Raw genomic sequence first — 22,418 nt, 5'->3', positions numbered from 1 at the left:
AAAAAGAATATTAATTGAATATATTTTATTTGGGATCAAGTTTCGATATTAACTATTGGTTTCCTATGTAATAGGTGAGATCCAAGCTCTGCTGTATACTTCCTCCCCTCCCCTCAATCAGTCATCAGTATTTATGTTATTCTGTGATTCACAATTATATACTGTTTTAGTTTTCTTCCTTTAATTAGTTTTCTTTGTAGCTAACTCAACCTTCCAAACTCTTTGAAGTCCTCTCAATTCTGTTTTCCACAGGGCCACAGTTATCAGAGGATCTAGCCATTCCTATGGGGGTGGTGGTGGTGTTGCCCTGGAGACCCCTCTCTTCAGAGCCCTCTTGCCTTCTATGCCTGCTTCATGCTTTTGCATTGGATCCCTCCACTCCTGGACTCCAGTTTCTTCGCTCTGTTTTCTCTAGTTTTGGTGAAGCACAACTTTTATTAGCTTCCTGAAGCGGAGTATGCATAAGAAGTATTTTTGAGACCTTGCTTGTGATGAAACGTCTTTAATCTGTCCTTACACCCAATAGATCATTTGGTTTGGTATGGAATTCTAGGTTGAAAATTTCCCCTCAGTATGTTGAAGACAGTACTCCACTGCTTTCTAGTTTCCAAGGCTGTTAAGAACTCTACTACCATTCAGATTCATGGTCGCTGATACGTGATCTGTGGGGTTTTTTATTCTGTAAACGTTTAGATTTTTCTATTTATAGTCAGTGTTCCTGCACGGCCCAGTGATAGACCTTGTTATTCATTAAGCTGAGCACTTAGCAGAGCCTTTTAATCTGTTGATTCAGTTCCTCAGTACTGGGATAACTTCTTGTATTATTTCTTTGACAATTTCCTCCTCAGCATTGTTTTTCTTTTTTCTTCTTGTATTAACTTTTATTACTGAGATACTTCACCTCCTGCATTGAGCCTCCAACTTTTTTAAAAAACCTTTCTCTGTCTCTTCATCCTTTTTGTCCTACTTTCTAGATTTCCTTACCTTTATCTTTCTACTCTTTTATTTATTTAGTTGTTTGGTTTTTTTGTTATGGTTTCATTTTTGCTATCCTAATTTTCAAGAGCAACTTCTTGTTCTTTTATTGTTTTTTTAAAATTATGGTAAAATACACATAATATAAAATTTACCATCTTAACTATTTTTTTTTTGTTTTTCCATCTTAACTATTTTTAAGTGTATAGTTCATTAGTGTTAAGTACATTCACATTGTTGTCAACCAATCTCCAGAACTCTTTTCATCCTGCAAAACTAAAACTCTATACCCATCAAACAACTCCGTTTCCCCTTCCCCCAAGTCCCAGCAACCACCATTCTATATACTCTGTCTCTATGAATATTGTTTCTTTTTTATAACATTCTATCCCTGTTTTATGAATGTATATCTCTTATTCTTTGAGGATATTAATTATAGGGTTTTTTTTAAGGTTTTCTTCTACGCTTTGTTCTTGTAAGTTCCTTCTCTTCTGTTTTTATTCATTTTGTTTTGTTTTTGGTATTCATCTTTCACATTGGACACTGCCTCAAATATCTGTTGACCCTCAGTTGGCCTCTTTATATTTAAGAGTGAGATGCTAGAAAGCTGTTTGGAAATCTTTTGGGCATGGGCAGGACTTGCTGACTGGTGGAATACACTGTAGCACAACTGAACAGATATCCATTGGGTTAACTGAGAGAATTCTCAAATGACTGCACCTACAGCTTTTTATGTGAGGTCAGGGAAGGATGCTTCAATTTCATGCCCAGAGTATGAGTGTCAAAGTGGTAGTCAAGGTGGGAGTCAAATACCCAGCTGCCAGAATTCCAGAACCTGGATATGGGAAGAAGGCTGGAGGGTTACTACATAATGTGACACTTTCATATGATCTCTATGTTTTCAGTCCAGCTCCTTGCCCCAATCTCAGCTATACTCTGAGTTCGTGATTCTATAACTTTTTTGGCTTAACTTATCCAGGAATAAACCTCCAAACTCCTGTGATGATGAGGGAGAAGCACTTGCCTGCCTGGGTGGGATGGAGTGTAGCAAAAGCATTCAACTAATCCTATGGCTTTCAGCCCCAAGCCTCATCCTGCTTTCTGAAATACCAGGTACCTCAAATTTCTAAGGCTTTACAGTATTCTGCTGGGTGAATCAGTTTGTTTCTCATCAGTATTCCCTTCTGTGGGCACTTAGGTTTGCTTCTGCTAAGTCAGTTTCCACTTCTCCATCTACTGTTTGACCCCATCTATTATAATTTGTATTAACAAGGTCTTGATCCAGGCTGCAGGGCCTGGATAAGAAGAAACAACCTAGCTGCCCAGGGAAATCAGTTGTAGGTTTCATTAGGGAGCAAAGGTGACATAAGGCTGCTCCCTCAGTTAAGATTGAAAAAACAAAAGCAAAAAAAACAGAGAAAACTTGTCAGAGATGAGCTCTGGTAGCCAGCAAAAATCAAAACGAGACAAAAAACTCCATAACATATAATATATGACATAATATTGAGATAAATTAAACTGTGAGAATAACGAATCCATAAATGCCAAGGGTAACATATTCCTGTGCATTGCTGTTTGTTTTCGTATAAGAGTCCAGTGTATAAAATACGCCTAGGATTTAATGAACTATTTCACTGAGTTCTGATGTATCGGTGCCACATTAACCTGAGATCTTTTCCAGTCCCGCTTTTAAATTTCTAAACGCCTCTAAAGAAGAAAAATTCCCAGTTAAGGGAAAACATTTCATAGAATTCCAATAATAATTTGATGATTTTTGAAGTTGAAAACGAGCAATTCTTCAAGGAAGCTGTAAAGAGACTGTGACAAGAACCCTTTTCAATTTCAAGTGACCACGTGAGGTAGGACAAGAGTCAGGCAACAGGGAGGAGAGGAGACGATGGCACCATGGAGAGGACACGCGCCTTTGACTGAGTAGCCACTGCTCAGTTCCAGGCTGTTGCCATGTGGGAAGGTGGGCCCAGAGAGGCCAGATCTTCCAACTTTGTCAAAAGAAGCCAGAAATTTGGATTTTCCAAATGTGACATGTTACCGTTTTTAATATTGACACTAAAAAAATTATAATACCATGTGGTCCAAATAAAATCCCTTAGCAAGTTACATTCAACCCATAGACTGCCAGTTTTTTTTTGTTTTTTTTGTTTTTTAATTAATTAATTAATTAATTTATTTATTTATTTTTGGCTGTGTTGGGTCTCCGTTTCTGTGCGAGGGATTTCTCTAGTTGCGGCGAGTGGGGGCCACTCTTCATCGCGGTGCGCGGGCCTCTCACTATGGCGGCCTCTCTTGTTGCGGAGCACGGGCTCCAGACGCGCAGGCTCAGTAATTGTGGCTCACGGGCCCAGTTGCTCCGCGGCATGTGGGATCTTCCCAGACCAGGGCTCGAACCCGTGTGCCCTGCATTGGCAGGCAGATTCTCAACCACTGCGCCACCAGGGAAGCCCAGACTGCCAGTTTATGACTGCTGATACAGATTATCAAATTCTCCCTTATCCACAGGGGCTTTCTTTTTCTCTGCCCAAAAGGACACATCACAGCAGGTCCTGGACATGAACAAGCACCGCTAAATCAGAGCACTCAGGAAACTGTTTTAATTCCCATCAAAGGAACATAAGACGATCACTGACACAGCCTCATTTTCTTACCCTGCCTTCTCAACTTACACCCTGGAGTCCTGCTTCTCACTGTGCCAGGTGGTCATAACATACTTCATAGGCAATTGTATAAGTATCAGTATAAAATAAAGATTAATAACTCAAAGGATTTAGAGAGCATCCTTCCCCCAAGGTTGTAATAGTACTCTATGTGTATCACATATCTACACAAAATAGTAAGTAGAAAATCATCTGACTCGTCTTTTACAAATGAAGGTGACCTCAGGTGGCATAATAAAGGCGGTCCTAAAATCAAAATGTTCATTTATTTCATTTTTAATTGCCTCCTTAAAGAATAACTGTGTAAGAATGCCCCTACTAACTAACAGCAAGGGGAAGTATGCCTTATGTTTATGAATGAACTTTGTTTCTTGCACAAAGTAAATGGTTAATAAGTATCTATTGTCCTGCTATGATTTATTATGTTACTCTTCTGCACTAATAGTTAAATTCTATGTAAACAGCCTCCCAATAGGCATACAATGTTTGTTGACTGGCTGAATACATCTGCCAAAAACTGACTGTCTGTTTCTTGGTTTCCTTAAATATGCAATGAACAGCTGAATGAAACCAGAGATGCTCACCTCTTCTAGCAGCAGATTCTCTTTTACAAGCAAAATTTTACACAGAATTCTAAGATCTCAGCAGAGCAAAGTGGAACCCCTCTGGATGAAGGTGGGAGGGAGGAGTCCAAGAACAGCAAGCGCAGCCTCTCCTCCCCTCTCCCTCTTCTGCGCCACCCACCCCGCTCTCTGCCCCCACCTCACAAGAACTGCGGGCATCATCGCCAAGGAGGTTTCTCCACTTAGAGTTTGAAACTACCTGACTAGGAGATCTTTAATTTCCTTCTCCCTTTATCTTGATTATTCCTTGGGTCTATTCTAGGCAATAACATAAGCAAACCATTGTATCTAAACTGTCTACTTTGATGACTCTTCTATTTTCATTCTCTTTCATCTTATGCAGCACTCAGAAGCTCACCCTTTGATTGGTTTTAATCTTTATAATTTACCTTAAAAAATCACATTAAGTATACTCTCTGCTCAGTAAATTTTGCACCACTCTTTGATCAATAAAAAATTGTTATTGTCGAATGATATAATGGACTCCTGTAGAGACAGGAGATACCAGTACAACAGAACTATATACTAGAGGTAATTTTTTCTTTTTAAGAAGAAAATTTAAAAAGCTGTACTATTTACATTTTGCTTCTCACTTAGGTGTTTAAAACCAAATCTCATTTATCACAACCAAATGTCATGTGAGGCCCCCTTCTCTCTCTACTTCAGAAAAAAATGCACTTAAAAATGGATGAGAGCTATGAAACAATCATTAGAAAACTTCTTGTGTAACACAGGTTAAGCTTCTTATGAAACACTGGTTACTATAAGTGTCCTCAATTACCACACTGCATACTTAAAAGGAATGTCTTACACTGACTTTTTATTTTTAAAAACTACTATTCCTATAAATTATGTCTCAAATCCAAGAACAAAGAACGTAAAGGTTTTTCATTCCAAAAACATTAATTAACAATCTACCTGAAAGATCCTGAAATTCAGGCTTCTGACTGAAGATGAGGTAGTTAGTGGCAATGAAATGAAGCAGCCAGGTTGAGAGGCAATCAGAGTGGTGAAACTGCAAGAAAAATGGAAAGTGAAACAATATTGTACATAATGACCATCAACATGATGATTAGATCGAGAGAATGGTCCAGGAGAACTCACGGAGGGCCCAATTCCACGTTTAATGTGTCTGTATATGATTCAGCCTTCAGTCTACTCTGACAGCAGAAAGGAAAAGGGAGCATTATTAACGAATAATAATAAAATCACATCAATGAAGAAACCAAATCAAATGAAGAACAAGCTACGGCTGCCATAGTGGCTGAATGTCTTTAAGCAGATTCATGGTTGCATCTGTGGGTAACAAAGACTACTAGAGGTTCTTGAGGACTTCCATTTAAGCTTTTCATCTAAGGTCATGGCCTTCACTAACTGGACTTATATCTGTGTAGCAGAGAGAAGATTATGGTTAGCAAAGGTATACATCTGGCAATATCTCAACAAATTCACCTGCAGAGAAAACCAAAGAATATTTTGAGGAGGAAATGTCATCAATCTAAGGGTATGGGTTTCCACATGTAATTATTTCTATGAGAAGGTTATGTCTGAATAACTGCTTTTAACTGGGATGTACTGTTACACTGAGCAGGATTTCCAGCACATTTATCATCCTGAATTCCAAAAGCTAATGGAAGGGAAACTCAGAAACTTGGCCATGACATCATTACCTCGGTGCCAACCCAGTGACACTCACTAATCCATCTAACCACGCAATTCAGATTACAGTAGCATGCTGGCAGGCAACTTAGGAACATGAGTATAGTTCTTTTATTATTACTGTGGTAAAATATACATAACATAAAACTTACCATTTTAACCATCTTTACGTGTACAGTTAAACAATAACTCCCCTTTCCTCCTACTCCCAGGCTCTGGTAACCACTATTCTATTTTCTATGAATTTGGCTATTCCAGGTACCTCATATAAGTTATACAAGTTATACAAAATTATACAATGTTTGTCCTTTTTCTGACTGGCTTATTTTACTTAGCATAAGGTTCATTCATGCTGCAGCGTGCATTAAAATTCCATTCCTTTTTAAGGCTGAGTAATATTCCATTGTATGTATATACCACATTTTGTTTATTCATTCATCTGTTGATGGACATTTAGGTTGCTTCCACCTTTAGGCTAAATATAGCTCTTTTAAGGACACTCAAAAATAGTATATAAGCAATAAGTAATGCTAAATTAAAGACAGATTTGTAATCTCAAATCTTAAGAATGAAACTCAAGTATCACTCTTTTTAAAAGTTACAATGTGTGAATATTTTACATGTAAATTCACAGGTCCCTCTGATCTTAATTATACAAACTCAGAATTTTTGAATTGTAAGAGACTTCATGGTTCATCTAATACCACATCACATATTAACAATCTTTCTTCACTTTATGTTTTAGCAGATGAATATGAGTGATCTCAAGGGAACAGAGCAAGAATGTGGAGCTATTTTAACAGAAGCCACCAGCACTACTAGATGGTTAACCCAGAGGAGAAAACCTACCAACAGACGTTCAGAACGCTGCCTAAGGGCTGTGACTTCGAAAGAGAGGGAGACCACAGAAATGAATAGCTGGCTATAAAAACATGGTTCAAATGCAGAATTTTATTTTTGAATAAGATTTAAGATTTCATAATTGTGGGCTCTTGGCAAGAGATGGAATGCATCCCACTGGAAAAACTACATTTTTGGAAGAATATGTGCTGACTTGAGAAGACAGTTTAAACTGAAATAAACAACAGAATTTTAAAAAGAAATTTTAAAAAATACCATAAACCAAATGCTACAGCATTTAACAGCCCTGTGAAGAATAATAATGGTGGAAAAAGTACCCCAAAACTCACAAGGAAAAGGTCAGAAACAAAACTGGTGGCCTGAAGAAGCCAAATATTAAATGCACAGGTTATAAGCAAGAATTTGAGTTTAAAACTTTAATATGAGAGTAAACAGGACTTCACAGGAATCACCAAAGTTTGCCAAGATAAGGTTTAAAGGGGAGGAGGAATAAGGAAATCTCTACCTCAATCCAAAGGAACTGATCCGATTAAGGGAAAAAAGCCTCTGTTGCATGTTAAGATTTCAACTTGATGGAAACATATGAACCTGAAGGTAGAATCATGGTAAAGAACTGAGAGAGGTTAAAGGAGAGTTCCAGTTCATCTGTATCAAAACTGCTTATTTGTATCAAAAGTATGAATGATGCTTTCCTGATACACAGTACAAAACTGGCAGAGATGATAGAGGAATTGGAAATTTCAATTATTCAGAGAGCTACTGGAAATCTAATTCTGCCAAAAGACAATTTCACCTCCTAGAAGTCAGAAGCAATGAGGGAAAGGTTAACTAAAGTTTGACCAACAGATGAACTGGCTGGCGAAGTTGAACCTCAACCTAAGAACTTCAAACAGGGAGAAAATTATCCTGTTTCTGTGATTCATAATTGGCAAATTAGGGACCACCAGGAATAGACTAAAGGAAAACCGGTAAAGGTAGGCTTAATCTTAGCAAACAGAAAAGTCTTCAGAAACAAATAGTAAAATTCAAGAAAAGCTGGTATCTCAGACTTTTAAAATTCAAAGGGAGAAAGAAGGATAATCACATAGAAACCACACATTCAGGGAATACAGGTCAGGAAGAATTTCTGACAATACAATCATAAATGACGCTAATGAGGAATTGTGTGTGCACGTGTGTGTTTGGGGGGGGCACTTAAAGAAATCAGTGCAACCAAGTAGGAAGTTCTCTTATGCGGGAACTATGTAAAAGGATACTACAAGATAAGGAAAGAAAAGCTTGTGCCCATTTCTTAAAAGTATGACAGACTTGTTAGAATGTACAAAAATGATACATCAAAAATGCAGGAGGGACTTCCCTGGTGGTGCCGTGGTTAAGAAAATAAAAAGAATTTTTAAATCTAGAGAATAGCTATTAATCCCAAGCTCAATGTAATTATATTACAAAGAGAGATTAAGGTTACTCATTTAAAAAAATTTTTTTTTCCCTAACATTAAATACATATGATCTGAAGACTTGATTATGAGAGAAATGAACTCCAAAATAGTTATGGAGATAATAAGAGAAGACCTAGGTGCTTTAAATGAATTCCCTTCCATTCTGAGCAATAGACATATTGATTAATAAATTCATCTCAGCGTGGAGGCAAGCTTTTAGCTGTCACAGAGTCAGTCCTTTGCCCCATTACGTGGCTCTATTTTAGCAACTTGGGTGAAGACAAATTTGTCATATTTTCCTAATTCTGGATGTCAAAGTTCATAGGGACAGTCAATATGTTGTACGCCAGATAATATTTTACAAAGTCCTGATTGTCTGTAACAATGGATCAGATATATTCCTATGAAAAAGACTTAGAAGGTTCAGCTTAATGCAAGTTCAGTACCCATCACTGTGCCATGACTGCTGCAGCCCTACAACTGTCTTAGGGCAGGCGATGGAATGGTAGGATAACTCCTCGTACAATGAGACATTTCAACAAAAGGTGTTTGAAAGAATTGATGAAGTACACCAATACCTCCTACAAACAACCAGAACTGTAAAACATGCTCGTGAAGTGAATGAATGAACGAAGGAATGAACAAACGAACAAATAAATGAGTTCTGCGTAACCATCTCTATCAGTATGTATGGACCAATCCTGTCATTTTCCATTCAGGAACCCTAAGATGTGATCATCTGAGGGAAATTCAATGTAAATTCTGTTTTCTATAATGCCTATACAAAATAATACAGCACCACACTCAACTGACGCTAATAAGGGCCACCATTCAGTTGAAAAAATTCTGTACTGGCAAATCCTACCTCCTTAGAAAGGGATTGCTCAAAAACACTATGCTTCAAAATTATCTAGCTGCAGAAATTGTTGTGCGGGCACATTTACTTCATTTAGCCAAATTTCCAAAGTAAGACAAGCACTAATATATCTCTTAATGAACAGAAAAAATGAGTGAAGTAATATAATTTTTGTAGTATTTTTAAAAAAATCAAACAACCAGACACATAGGGCCAATTACCTTGGCTTTTTTGAGCAGGTCGACTATATCGAGGTTCATAGATGCCAGTTCCCGGCTTGGCATACTTTGCAGCTGTGTAATGATGAACAGCTCACAGATGTGCTGCAGCCTGGACACTTGGTACATTTCTGCACAGATCAGGAGACACATCGCCTGGAAAATGCCAGCTGATGCAAGAAGGGAAATAAGAGAAAATGGACCATAAAACCATTTCTTTTATGACGTAAAAACAAAACAACTACAAAAAAACAAAAACCAAAAAATGCTGACTATATCATCCAATGTAGAATAGAATGCCTAAAAAAGCCTTGAAGGGGTAAGTCAGCAATCTAAACTATTACTCCATTTTAAAAGGAATTTATTGGGGCTTCCCTGGTGGCGCAGTGGTTGAGAATCTGCCTGCCAATGCAGGGGACACGGGTTCGAGCCCTGGTCTGGGAAGACCCCACATGCCGCGGAGCAACTAGGCCCGTGAGCCACAATTACTGAGCCTGCGCGTCTGGAGCCTGTGCTCCTCAATAAGAGAGGCCGCGATAATGAGAGGCCCGCGCAGCGCGATGAAGAATGGCCCCCACTTGCCACAACTAGAGAAAGCCCTTGCACAGAAACGAAGACCCAACACAGCCATAAATAAATAAACAAACAAATAAATAAACAAACCCAAAAAAAAGTTTAAAAAAAAAAATGTAGTTTAAAAGGAATTTATTCAAGCCTTCACACACAGAAGTGAATCTGTTGTTGTTTTTAATTCTCCAGAGAAAGAGATTCTACAATTGCCCTTAATAATCAACTCCAGGGCTACTGGGTAATTCTGTCTGCTAGCTATACTAAATCCTTGCAATTTTTCTTCTTCTGGCTTTAGTCCCCAGGTTTGTTTGTTTTGTTTTTATTGTGGTAAAATAAACATAACATAAAATTTACCATTAATCTTTTTTTTTTTTTTAATTTATTTTTTGGCTGCATCGGGTCTTTGTTGCGGCATGCGGGATCTTTTGTTGTGGTGCGCAGGCTTCTCTCTAGTGGTAACGTGTGGGTTCTCTCTCTCTAGTTGTGGCGCACAGGCTCCAGGCACGTGGGCCCTGTAGTTTGCAGCACGCAAGCTCTCTAGTTGAGGCGCGGGGTTTAGTTGCCCCGCAGCACGTGGGATCTTAGTTCCCCGACCAGGGATCCAAGCTGCGTCCCCTGCATTGGAAGGTGGATTCTTTACCAGTGCACCACCAGGGAAGTCCCTAGCGTTAATCAGTTTTAAGTGTAAAGTTTAGTGGCATTAAGTACATTCACGTTGTTGTGTAACCATCACGACTACCTTCTCCAAAACCTTTTTCTTCTTCCCCAACTGAAACTCTGCACTCATTAAGCACTAACTCCCCACTTCCCCTTTCCCTCAACCTCTGGCAGTCACCAAGGTTTTTTTGTTTGTTTTTTTAACACTTCTCTGTAATTCTTTCTTGTCCCTCTTTAAACTCCTTACATTCTTTGTAGCTAGGAACCAAGAAGAGTGTGTATGATAACTATTTATCATAATGAATAGATTATTTTTCTTTCTGCAATTTTCCCAATGCAAATTTTCCAGTATCCAGCTTAATTTTTTGATTATTCATTTTGACTCATTTCCCTCCCACACACACACCTTCACCTTTTACCAATTTTTAAAGTGTTTTGTCTTATAGTTATTATTGCTTTTCTGAGCATTTTTTCTAATTAGTAAGATAAAACTTAAAATCCAAAGCTTCAATTACTCTAGTGAGAGGATGATTAAGAAACCAAATTTTCTTATTATTTCAAAACTGGTCAAATTTTTAAATTTAATATATAAATTTGCCAATACTGAAATAATAAAATACACAATAACACACGTTCTGATAAGAATCAATGATGTCTTTTTTTTTTTTTGGCTGCGTTGGCTCTTCGTCACTGTGTGCAGGTTTTCTCTAGTTGCGGCGAGCGGGGGCTACCCTTCATTGTGGTGCGCGGTCTTCTCATTGCGGCGGCTTCTCTTGTTGCAGAGCACAGGCTCTAGGCACGTGGGCTTCAGCAGTTGCAGCACGCAGGCTCAGTAGTTGTGGCACGTGGGTCCTAGAGCACGCAGACTTCAGTAGTTGTGGCTCGCGGGCTCTAGAGCGCAGGTTCAGTAGTTGTGGCGCACGGGCTTAGCTGCTCTGCGGCACGTGGGATCTTCCTGGACCAGGGCTCGAACCCGTGTCCCCTGCATTGGCAGGCGGATTCTTAACCACCACGCCACCAGGGAAGTCCAATGATTTCATTTTTATTAAACAGAAATGATAAGCCAGTCTTTAACACTGGTTTTGTAACTGGCTCCAAAATACTCTATAGAAAGCTGCAAGACCATAATTAATTCAATTAAAAGAATGTTCTGTTCTGGAACTTCTAAAACTTTTCACTAGAGGGCTCATGACTTGTTTAAAACTTAGGAGATTTCAATAACGAACATTGGAAGTCTTCCAAATCTAAAATTAAAGCAGTAAACCTGAAGAGAGGTATGGTCTGAAATGTGTAGTTTCTTGGCCAGGTTCTGTAACCAAGGTCTCAGGCTCCTGGACTAAGCCACCACGGGCTTATTCTAGTTGTGTTTGTGGTGGGAGCCATCTGGTGGCGAAAGGACAAAGACTAATTAAAATGGGCTTCCACGCCTGCATCCCAAGGCTCCAGGCCTGTTGAAAGGATTCTACAATTTCTCCAAAGTGCCTCCAGCTACAGGAAACCTGCAAGGTCTGTTGCAACATGAAGCCGCCATAGACAGTTCCTAGTTAATGGTGAGTAGGAAAATAAATCCTACAGTCCACTGGGCATTCTAAACCATTTAGGAAAAGTTTTTGGATAAGTCAGCTTTAGGAGTCTGACTCTAGGAGAAGTCAGGAAAAGTCAGACTTTTTAAGTTTTTAAATAAAAGTCAGAAAAAGCCCATCCTCTGGGCCAGAGAGATGACCAAAGGAGTCTCAGAATACTGAAATTCCTTAAAGTGCCTCAAACAGAAGTCAGAGCCATAACAGCAGCTGCCCAGCCCTTTTCTCCTCATGAAAGGGACAGTGTTCTAAGGCGCTCTCTGCTCCGGTGTGTAGAAGTGAAGTAGCCACTGGGTACCACAAGACACCTCCATTTCCAGGGGGGTGCCTACAGTGATCAGCACGCTGTTGGTGCTGGCTGGGACATGTGAACTTATCCCAGGGTCTGAGCGCCCAGAAGAGGAACCCAGTCTCTGCTCTTCCACGTGAACTGACTGAAAGTTCACTGTTGTCCCCAGATCACCTCCACCTGCTTATTAGCACATTCCATGACGTCAACTCTCATACACCTTAAACGAAAAGAGATTTCACAGAAAGCAATTTCTCAAAATGGGTTATCAGGAAAGAAAGAGTTATGAGATTCTAGCTAACATTCATAATGGCTCACCTGGGCAACAGGAGTCTGTGTATAGGTATTCTAAGAATGACAAGAAAGTCTCTTTGGAAACACCATAAACTGGAATCAGAACACTCTTTGCTTCCATGTAATTCCCGTTAAACATGGCTGCCATCACTTCACACCGGGCCACCAGGACGGCCCTGTGGGCTGGTACCGTCGTACCTGTAACGGTTAGACAGGGAAACAAAGCTAAGGGAGATAAACCTGCAGAGTTATTGTTCTAGCAATTTTCCTTCTAATTAGAATGGTATTGCAGTAGGCACGGCTAAGCTGATATTCAGAAACCAGATGTGGAGGTGATAACCTGTATTAAACTTTGGAGACTTTGTAGTTCTAAAATAAATTGAAAAATTAAGAGTTCAAAAGCTGACGTTGAAACCAACAATTTGCAAGTCAGGCAATTATTTGTTACTTAGTTTTTATTTCCTGAAGACAGAAACACTGAAATGCAATATTTTGCTTAATGTCTTTTTATCATGAAACATCTATTCTTTGCAATTGGCTTGAGACACCACCACCCTCCCCTGCCCATGTGTCTCAGAAGAAAACACAACCATTACTCACAGTACAGTCCTGGCTGGGCTTCCCTGAATCAGAAACAGTAAACCATCCTTAGCCTAAGTAGTCCATAGATCACAGAAGGAATGGCAAGGGAATCTCTTCTGGGGCCAAGGGGAGCATTTCAGACTTTATGGGTGACGTGGATGGGGATGACCTAGTCCCCTGCTTCCTCCCTGTCGTACGACCTCCACAGGGAAACTCTTTCCTAAATGAACAACGCCTGCCTGCTTGTGGGAGCGCCAGAGCGGCTTTCAATTTTAAAGGCCCCTCAGTCTACACCCCTCACTGAAGCTCATTAAACTAAACCGACTCTCCAGTGAAAGCTTGCTAAGCTCTCCAGCTACTGCGCCACCGCACCAAGGCAATGCCAGATGGGACGCATGTGGCCCAGGGCTCACAGGTGAAGAAGCAGTTCCTACCACTCCCACCACCTTAGGAAACCACGAACCCATAGTGAGCCCTCAGTTCAGTCTAGATCAGATCAACAGATCATCACCAAGCATCCACCATGTGCCAATCACCGTGTTTGGTACAAAGATGAGAAACACGGAGCTACCCTGCTTTGGAGTAGCCAAGCTTTTAGTTTGGTGGAAGACACCACCGCCAGTGTAAGTGACAAAACTGTGCCTTTCCAGAAAGTAACACTATGAGCCAGACCACTCTGCTCTGCCCAAGAGTCTTCACCTGGCAGCCCCTAAATCTCATACTTCTCAGGGACATATATTCTTCTCCAAAATATTTACAGTTACTGTTCTTCATCCTCTTGAAATCCACGCAAAACATCTTCTGGCTCAGAAAAAGGAGAAAAAAGTTCCACGTAAACCCAGTGACTTTCTCCAAAGCCAATAACCCCTCAGGATCCATACGCAATGCCGGACAGTGCCAGTTCTGAGCTCCCTGCTTGGTACTGTCACCCACACAGGCGCACCTCCCCCAGGAGGGCGCAGGGAGAAGCCAAAGGAGCTCTCTTCCCAGGTCCTCACACCTATGAGCAGGCAGCCTCCCCTCTCAGCCCCTTCCCCTTCCTCTCTGCCTCTTTGCCTTTAGGTCACCTGCCCTCAAGGTTACAGTGTCCATCTCCGGGGATAACCAGTTTCCATAACTAAAGCATGCTGGATATATTTGTACACGGCAATTGAAAAGAAATTCAAACAGGCGATGTTATTTGACTTGTAACTTTAGTCTTAAAATCTTAAATAGGGAACCATGAAAAAAAGAAAAAGAAAATTAGAAGTATGGCTTAAACAAACTAGATAACCCATCATTTGGATTAAGCAGAGGGATTTAAGATTGGCAAGAAAATACCTAGTAGATAGTAGTAGATGGGAACGAAGCTTGCTGGGTAACCTTGAAATTTTAACAGAAATTTTCCATTGATAATGTAGTTACAGCAGAGTTACAAAACCAGAAACAAAACAGTCAGTACCTTAAAGCATTTTCAAAGCCCATTTCAAGCTTCGAATGTAGTTTGAAAAACCATTATACCTCCAAGAAAACATCCATTTCTGTTTCTCACCTTTTCACTACTGTTTTGGTGTTATAAATTGTTCTATTGTGAAACTGTAATACAATACCTCAGTATAGTCACATTTTTAAACATTGTATATGAACTGCATAAATGTATAAGCACTGTATAAAACATGCTGAATGAAAAGAATGTAACGATTATTTATGCAACAGCAATAGGATAGAGCTGAAGAATTACTAGGGGGAAAAAAACATCAATTTTCAAGCTAAGAGATAAACATGTCCTTTCAAAATGTCAAGGCCTAAAGTAACTTTCCTTTGGAGTATTTAACTGTTATTGTTTTTGAAGAATTTTTTTTAAGGAAAAGAGTTTTAAGAGTGAAACAAAATTTAAAAGCCCAAGTTTCTAGTAACTTTGCACAGATTATCAAGGATCTTTGTTTTTTTATATAGTAAAATAAAATACTACATTTGTCATACCTTCTTCACACTACTTGCCAAGTTTCAAAAACGAAATTTTTAGAATCATTTTTTGTTTTATTCTGAAAACAGGAAACCTGCCTAGCTCAAGAGAGATTTAGAATATGTACTAAGTAAACAAGACAGAATATAACTCTGTAAAAGTATTTTTCACAAGGCACAGATTCAAATGTCAAAAGGAAACATACAGGGCTTCCCTGGTGGCGCAGTGGTTGAGAATCTGCCTGCCAATGCAGGGGACACGGGTTCGAGCCCTGGTCTGGGAAGGTCCCACATGCCACGGAGCAACTAGGCCCGTGAGCCACAATTACCGAGCCTGCGCGTCTGGAGCCTGTGCTCCGCAACAAGAGAGGCCGCGATAATGAGAGGCCCGCGCACTGCGATGAAGAGTGGCCCCCACTTGCCGCAACTAGAGAAAGCCCTCGCACAGAAACGAAGACCCAACACAGCCATAAATTAATAAATAAATAAATAAATATTAAAAAAAAAAAAAAAGAAACATACCTTTCTACATCAGATCCAAAAGTTTACCATGACTAGTTTTAGAGCTGCTTTTTTTAGAAGTATTTAATGGAAAAAGATACAAACTCAAACAACAAATTGTGGGTGGTAGTTTTATATATATACATACACACACACACATATATTTGTGTGTATATATATATATATTTGTATATGTATATATTTGATGACTATTTACTTCAGGGATAGTAAATAGGTTTTATATCCCATGTCAACTCCAGCCAGTTGTCAGTGATGCCTGGAACATTTTTTTTTATTTTTTTTTTTATTTTGTTTTTGGCTGTGTTGGGTCTTTGTTTCTGTGCGAGGGCTTTCTCTAGTTGTGGCAAGCGGGGACCACTCTTCATCGCGGTGCGTGGGCCTCTCACTATCGTGGCCTCTCTTGTTGTGGAGCACAGGCTCCAGACGCACAGGCTTAGTAGTTGTGGCACAAGGGCCTAGTTGCTCCGCGGCATGTGGGATCTTCCCAGACCAGGGCTCGAACCCGTGTCCCCTGCATTAGCAGGCAGATTCTCAACCACTGAGCCACCAGGGAAGCCCTGGAACATTTTTAAAAAGGGATTTGCTGCAGCCCTCGGTTCAGCACACAAAAAAAGCAGTGATCCACCAGTGTTGGATGCCATTGTAGGGGGAGCATAGTGGAGTCTGCCCATCAGGCCTCTAAACACACCTTTATATGCACCATCTCCATCTCCAAGACCACTCACCACTCTCCCAGGTAGAAACTAGTATCCCCATTTTATAGGTGAGGAAACAGAGGATCAGAAATGTAAAGTAACACAACAAAACCTATTATATAGTAAATATGCATCCAAGCAAGACCCTGACCTGGTCTGTTACTATCATCTCATCAAGCTTAACACTAAAAAGGACCTTTTAGAATCTACATGGTTCACTTTCTCCACTTTACAAATGAGAAGACTCAAGGCCAAACATATTAAGGACTTGCCCAAGGACACACACTGGTTGGAAGGCAAAGCCAAGGCTAGAGCTAGGGCTCCAGACCCTCCTCCAGAGCAGACAACACTGCTGCTTCTACACTCTGGAAGCTGCCCTCCCCACACTCCTCAGAGCTCAGTTTGCCTCTCCTCCAGCTGATGGCAGAGAAGCTGTTGCTGGACCCTGCTTCCACCCATTCCTGCTTCTCTCTGCTCCTGACTCCCTCGGAGGCCTTGGCTGTTGAGCTGAGGAGGCTACAAAGGGCACTAGAGCAGCTGCCATTCAGCATCAGCACAGGCATTACAAGGAACCCTTGCAGATCCAGCGTCTGCAAAGGTGGGGTGTGAGCAGGTGCCTGCAAAGGGTCAGTAGGTGGAATCATGGAAGAAAAGCAAAAGACTATGAGAAAGGATTCTCCACATCACTGCTGTTTCTTTTCTCTTAATACAACATATATTTTCATGCATTAAATATTCCCCATGAAAATCTTTTCAGTAGGTTACACTAACAATGTTTGGTGTCAGTGCTTCCTATGAAAATTATAAGCAAATTTAGTCCCTTGTTAGCTTTCTTTTTTCCAAATCATTTTTTATATAATTTCAAGGTCACTCACTGTCCCATTCTCAGTGGCCCACGCTCACATTGCAGCTACTAACAGTAGCTTAGCCAAACGCACCTTGGAAAGTTTCCAATTCACTGTTTGTCTTAGCAAGTGAGCAGAGTTACAAGTAAAACGATCTTTCTGGGGGAAATTTTTAAAAAGTAAATTACTGTTAGCTGCCATACATTTCTACCATAAAATTAAATTATATCTTCCTTTTGGTAATAGCCCATCTGAAGTGCTACTTAAGTCATCTGAAACAACTCCTTCTAGCCTTCTTGCATAATTGAAGGTATTTCACAATTCATTTTTAATACTATGCTTTCAATCTACTAAAGTGACCAAAGTATCCAAGCGAATAATCAATAATGGGCATTAAAACAGCTCATGTTTATTAAAATTAGGTAGCATTACTTTGCTACAGAGATAAAAAGCAGCTCTCCGCTGCTCCGGTGGTAATTCTCAGTGCCATAAGGAGAAAATGTAGCAATATCTACGGATGCCTGATGTAAGCCAGGCACGACCCTCAACCAGACTAGTTCCTTTTGCTCAATTAAGAGAGCTGAAAAAATAAACTAGAGGTAATATAATGTTAAGGGGGCTGGTTTCAGATGATTCAAAAACTAGAATCTTAAAGAAACACACAAACAAAAATATACAAGGGGGCGATATTACAGATCACCCCATCCCTTGCTGGTGCCTAAAAGTTAATGAAGCATTGGGTAAGGAAATAAAAATAAGGAAAAAAATATATACATTTCTTTTCTTATTTTAATAAAATATCTCATTTCCCTAGAAAATTTTTGTAGAAATTCAAGCCGTGTTAATCTACATCCTACAATAGAGAACAGTCATTCCTTCACCCAAAATATTCAAAGCTGAAATAGAAAGTTAGGTAAGAAAACAAGAAATAAAAATGAATAATGAACTTTGTAAAAATTGAACTATACCTTGTATTTCGAAGACAACATCAGCAAGCATTGGTTTATTAAGGAAAAACTTGAGGGAAGTGTTATAAAACCACAGAGGTTTTCTGGCTTGATAGGTTTTGCAGTTCCTCAGGCAATTAAACTATAAGGAAAAATAAAAATACAAGGGGAAATGTTATACAATATGCTTTGGTAATTTGCCTAGAGAATTTGGAAAACTGTGCTAAATGTCTAAAGAAGTAATGATTACCTCCTCTATGGCATCTCTGATCACAGCTTTCACGGAAACTTACCCTCAAGAACTACATCTGCTACCTGTCAATGAGCAACACTGCCCTATGCAGCACTCACAGTGGTGAAGGAATTGGCTAAGTGAAAACTCGACTCTACAGCTGAGAAGCTGCGGGGTCCTGAATCCCCACGGACTTTTGTTAGCTGGGAAACAGACAACAGTAGTGCAATCTCATATGAACACCTAGTACAATATGTTTGCATATACAACCTGCTTGCTTATTCATTAATTAAGAAAATATATACACAAAACTTAATTTGTAATTAAGAAAACATATTTTTCACCTATCACACCATGTCCTACTGCTCACTGGATCCAACATTAAAACACCTGAGAGTGATGGATTAATTCATCTCTGTCTTAATCTGCAAACTTATAATCCTGAATATCTTTCCTGCCCATAGCTGTCATTGCTGGAATCTTGATCATCAAAGGTTGACTGCATCTATGATCTGGAGCTCTAGAGAACCTGTCCCATGACCACACCTATCTGTCCTCTCACAATTGCTAACTGGCGGGCTCCAGTAACACCATCTCTGACCTGGGGGTTTCCAGCCTTCCTCTGCTCTCCACTCAGGATTTGGTGCTTTGTTTATCCTTTCTGTGATCCTTCAGACAATCCTTTCTGACAACCCCAGAAACAGGGCCAGCTCCTCTTCCCTCACCCATCACCCATTTCCCTGGCTGACGCTCAGAACCTCAGCCTGGGGTCAGACTCTGACCCTCTGCTTGGCTAGGTAGGGAATTCAGAAAGCTTTATCCCTAAGAAATAATCAAGCATACAACTTTAGCAATAAGAATAAACGGCACCTACTCCCCACTCTAGGTTAATCTACTATGGTGGGAAGTTAAAATGTTTGGCAAGAAGGAAAAAATGTTATCCTTCCTCCCAAAGAACATACACTCCAGAATGACATCCATGAGCAAAACAGACAACCAAAACAGGATAATACAAATCCTGCTCCTATAGTCTCAGGTCCTACACACAATATACTTTAATACACATTGAAGGAACTCTTGGAGAGGGTTTGGGTGACTGCCACACATAAAGGAGAGGAACGGTGAAAAAGCATCACCAGAACCTGAGAGCTAGCAGGGGTTTTAGAAATCAGCCAGTTTATCCCTCATTTTATAAAAAGCCCTGAGAAGACTTACTCAAAGCCACAGGTAATTTGTGGCAGACTCACAATTTAAATGTTTATTTCCTGATTCCTAATACTCAATGAAGGAGAGAGACCCTTACCCCGGGAAAGCACAGGAAGAAAGCACAGAAGAAATCTTCTGTCCTCCTGTGCAAAGGAGGGAATTTAGTTCAATTTCATGGAATAATATAGTCCCCAGCTTTCCCTTCCCCCAGAAGAATTTGTATTATTCTTGGTACTCAAAGGAATGACTGTGTTCAGAATCCAACCCAAGGAAAGGCTCAGGTTTAGAAAAAAAGGCAACACTTCCATCCTAACCATTTATATAAAGCTTATGAATTTGTACATCATGAATATATGTAGATGTATTTCAGGTATGGATATATACAGATTATGAATCTGTGTAACAGATTTCCTTGTCACCTATGCCTTGAATTTTTTTTTTTTTTTTTTTTTGGCTGCACCATGAGGCTTGTTGGATCTCAGTTCCCCGACCAGGGATTGAACCCAGGCCATGGCAGTGAAAGCCCAAATCCTAACCACTGGGCCACCAGGGAACTCCCACCTACGTCTTGAATTTGAAAAAAATGGGAGGGCAGAAGTTTGCAGAGAATACAGATGTACATTTTCACTGGTCCATGAACAAGTTAATCTAGGGAACTTATGAAAAGCAGAATGCAAGTTTATGTGCACGTTTCTACAAAAGCATTATTTAGTTGAATTAGATTGTAAGAGAGCTGCCACCCTGCCATACACCTGTACAGCTGGACAGCTTCTGTGTACTTATTTCAATGTGTTATTAAAACAAGAAAAGAAAGGTCTTGCCCCTTAATTCCATGTTACTTTGTTAAAAAAAAAAAAAAGAGAGAGAAAGATCATTTTCTCAATTAAAGAATAGTTGGGAGTCTTTATAAAAGTCGATGCAGTTTTAAAATATTAAATTGTTAATAAACTTAGGTTGTAGAATTGACAGTCGTCTGTATAAAAATCAAAGAAATAATCTTTTTTTTTTACAGTTAATATAAACCTATATTCTGCTAAGCATTGCACACAACTTACCTTTTTTATCTACTGTAGCCAATTTGTTTATCACAGAATCTGAAATAAAAATACACTGGCTAAACTGTATAATGTAGTCATCTTAAAATTTAACAAACTTACTTCTAAGGCCCTTATAGACTCTGCACAATCTGTTACTAGAGCTTTCATGTGTACAAGTTTATGACCATATACAAAGTCTACATTTTTATAATCTTTGAACCTAATGTATAATTTTAAATCTATACTAGGTGAGAAACAAATCCTTAACTGTCTACCTAGTCAAACAGATTTCTCGGAACTCTTGAAAAAGACACACACAGAAACTGCCTTGCGCCTGAAAGCTGTTTGGAGTGAAATCGTGAGCAGTGAGAAGGCATCCCCCCACAGCAAGCTTAACTGTAACTGGACAAATTCAACAGCCCTTCATTCTTGACATAGATTGCATATTCCCAGAGCCCTAGGGGAATGTCTCAGAGAATGGAATTCACAAACCAACATTTTAAAGACATGACTCACACTTTTTTGAATTCTCACATGAATTAAAATCAGAGATAGCAAGAAATCATGTGTTTATATTTAAAATATTTAAATGGAAAAAATATACTTAAGGAAAACTATATATTATTGACACTCCTCACGACTCAGTATATTCATCCATAGTATATCAGTTATAATTCAGAGAAAGTCAAAGTAAACTATCTTACAATAAACTAATTTACCTTTCCTGGTGTTTTTAAAATGCATTTAACTTTCTCAATTACATTTGAAACATCCCCAGAATCTTTCAACTTCTTCCTGATATCTTCTTCCAATTCTTCCCACTGGAAGGCGCCTGTGAACAAATTAATATACATTGGATTTTCTGTTAGAGCAGGAATAAAAATAAATCTTTTATTAGGTATCAATGTTCCTTTTTTTAGTATTTTCTTTTAATTTTTATTTATCAAATATATATCCGTGTAATTACACTAAAACATTTAAACAGCTCTCACATTAAAAAAAAAAAAGTTTGCCTTCACCTAAATTATTTCTCAAAACCTGGAGTCCTTCTTCCTGAACAGCTACTATCTCTTTATAGTAGGTGATCAGCTAGTGATAACAGCAATGGCTAGTATATGAGTTCCCGTCACAAGCGGTCCAAACCCAAATTATTTACTTGCCCTGAGTAAGGGGTAGTTGTGGTCCTAAGGTTGGATTAAATCATACTCATCATGGAGAGTAGTGACTACCATCAGGCAGAGGAGCAGAATGTATTCAGAAGGTCTCATGCATTGTCAGGGTCACAGTAGGATGTTCCATAGCCAAGTCTACAGAACCAACCTGAAGAAGGGAGCTCGATAATTTTCTGATGAACTACACAACCATGACATTAGAAAAACATCACCCCACCTGGTCCCTTCGTCCCTTGTTTTCACCCCAACCCACTTTCAAGCCATCTCTTTCTAGGCTCACTTCACTTCTGTCAGCCCCTTTTCCTCCGTAGCTTACTTCACTTCTGTCAGCCCCTTTTCCTCCGTGTCTTACAAAACACAGGGTCAGCAAACCTCCCCTTTTCCCCAAACACTCCTCTCACTTGGCCTACAGCAGCCTCCTACCCAGCCTCCCTGCTCCCGGGTGGCCTTTTCCCCATCAAACGTATCTTGTTATCAATGCTGATAAGTTTCCAAAAGTGTATTTTGAGATTACCCCTATCCATCCCATGGCTTACAGAAAGTCCT

General features: G+C 39.6%; 1 protein-coding gene across 3 annotated transcripts in view; it reads right to left on the bottom strand.

Annotated features, from left to right (window-relative positions):
• The window catches only part of RHOBTB3 (Rho related BTB domain containing 3), an 85,944-nt gene that overhangs the window by 33,603 nt on the left and 29,923 nt on the right, over nt 1-22,418 (bottom strand). For 2 of the 3 annotated variants that reach the window (XM_007197460.3, XM_028162669.2), the window contains exons 7-11: nt 21,420-21,532; nt 18,247-18,367; nt 12,715-12,888; nt 9,304-9,470; nt 5,189-5,285 (exon numbers count right to left, since the gene is read on the bottom strand). In XM_007197460.3, the coding sequence (XP_007197522.2) occupies nt 5,189-5,285; nt 9,304-9,470; nt 12,715-12,888; nt 18,247-18,367; nt 21,420-21,532 (672 nt within the window). Of the gene's footprint in view, nt 1-7; nt 3,537-5,188; nt 5,286-9,303; nt 9,471-12,714; nt 12,889-18,246; nt 18,368-21,419; nt 21,533-22,418 lie in introns of those variants that run through there. The other variant, XM_057540178.1, reaches the window with a different exon arrangement.

This window comes from Balaenoptera acutorostrata, chromosome 2 (assembly GCF_949987535.1).
Source record: "Balaenoptera acutorostrata chromosome 2, mBalAcu1.1, whole genome shotgun sequence".
In the NCBI taxonomy this organism is placed as follows: Eukaryota; Metazoa; Chordata; class Mammalia; order Artiodactyla; family Balaenopteridae; genus Balaenoptera; species Balaenoptera acutorostrata.
Note: the sequence above shows the minus strand (reverse complement) of the source record. Positions and strands in the feature narration are given on the sequence as shown.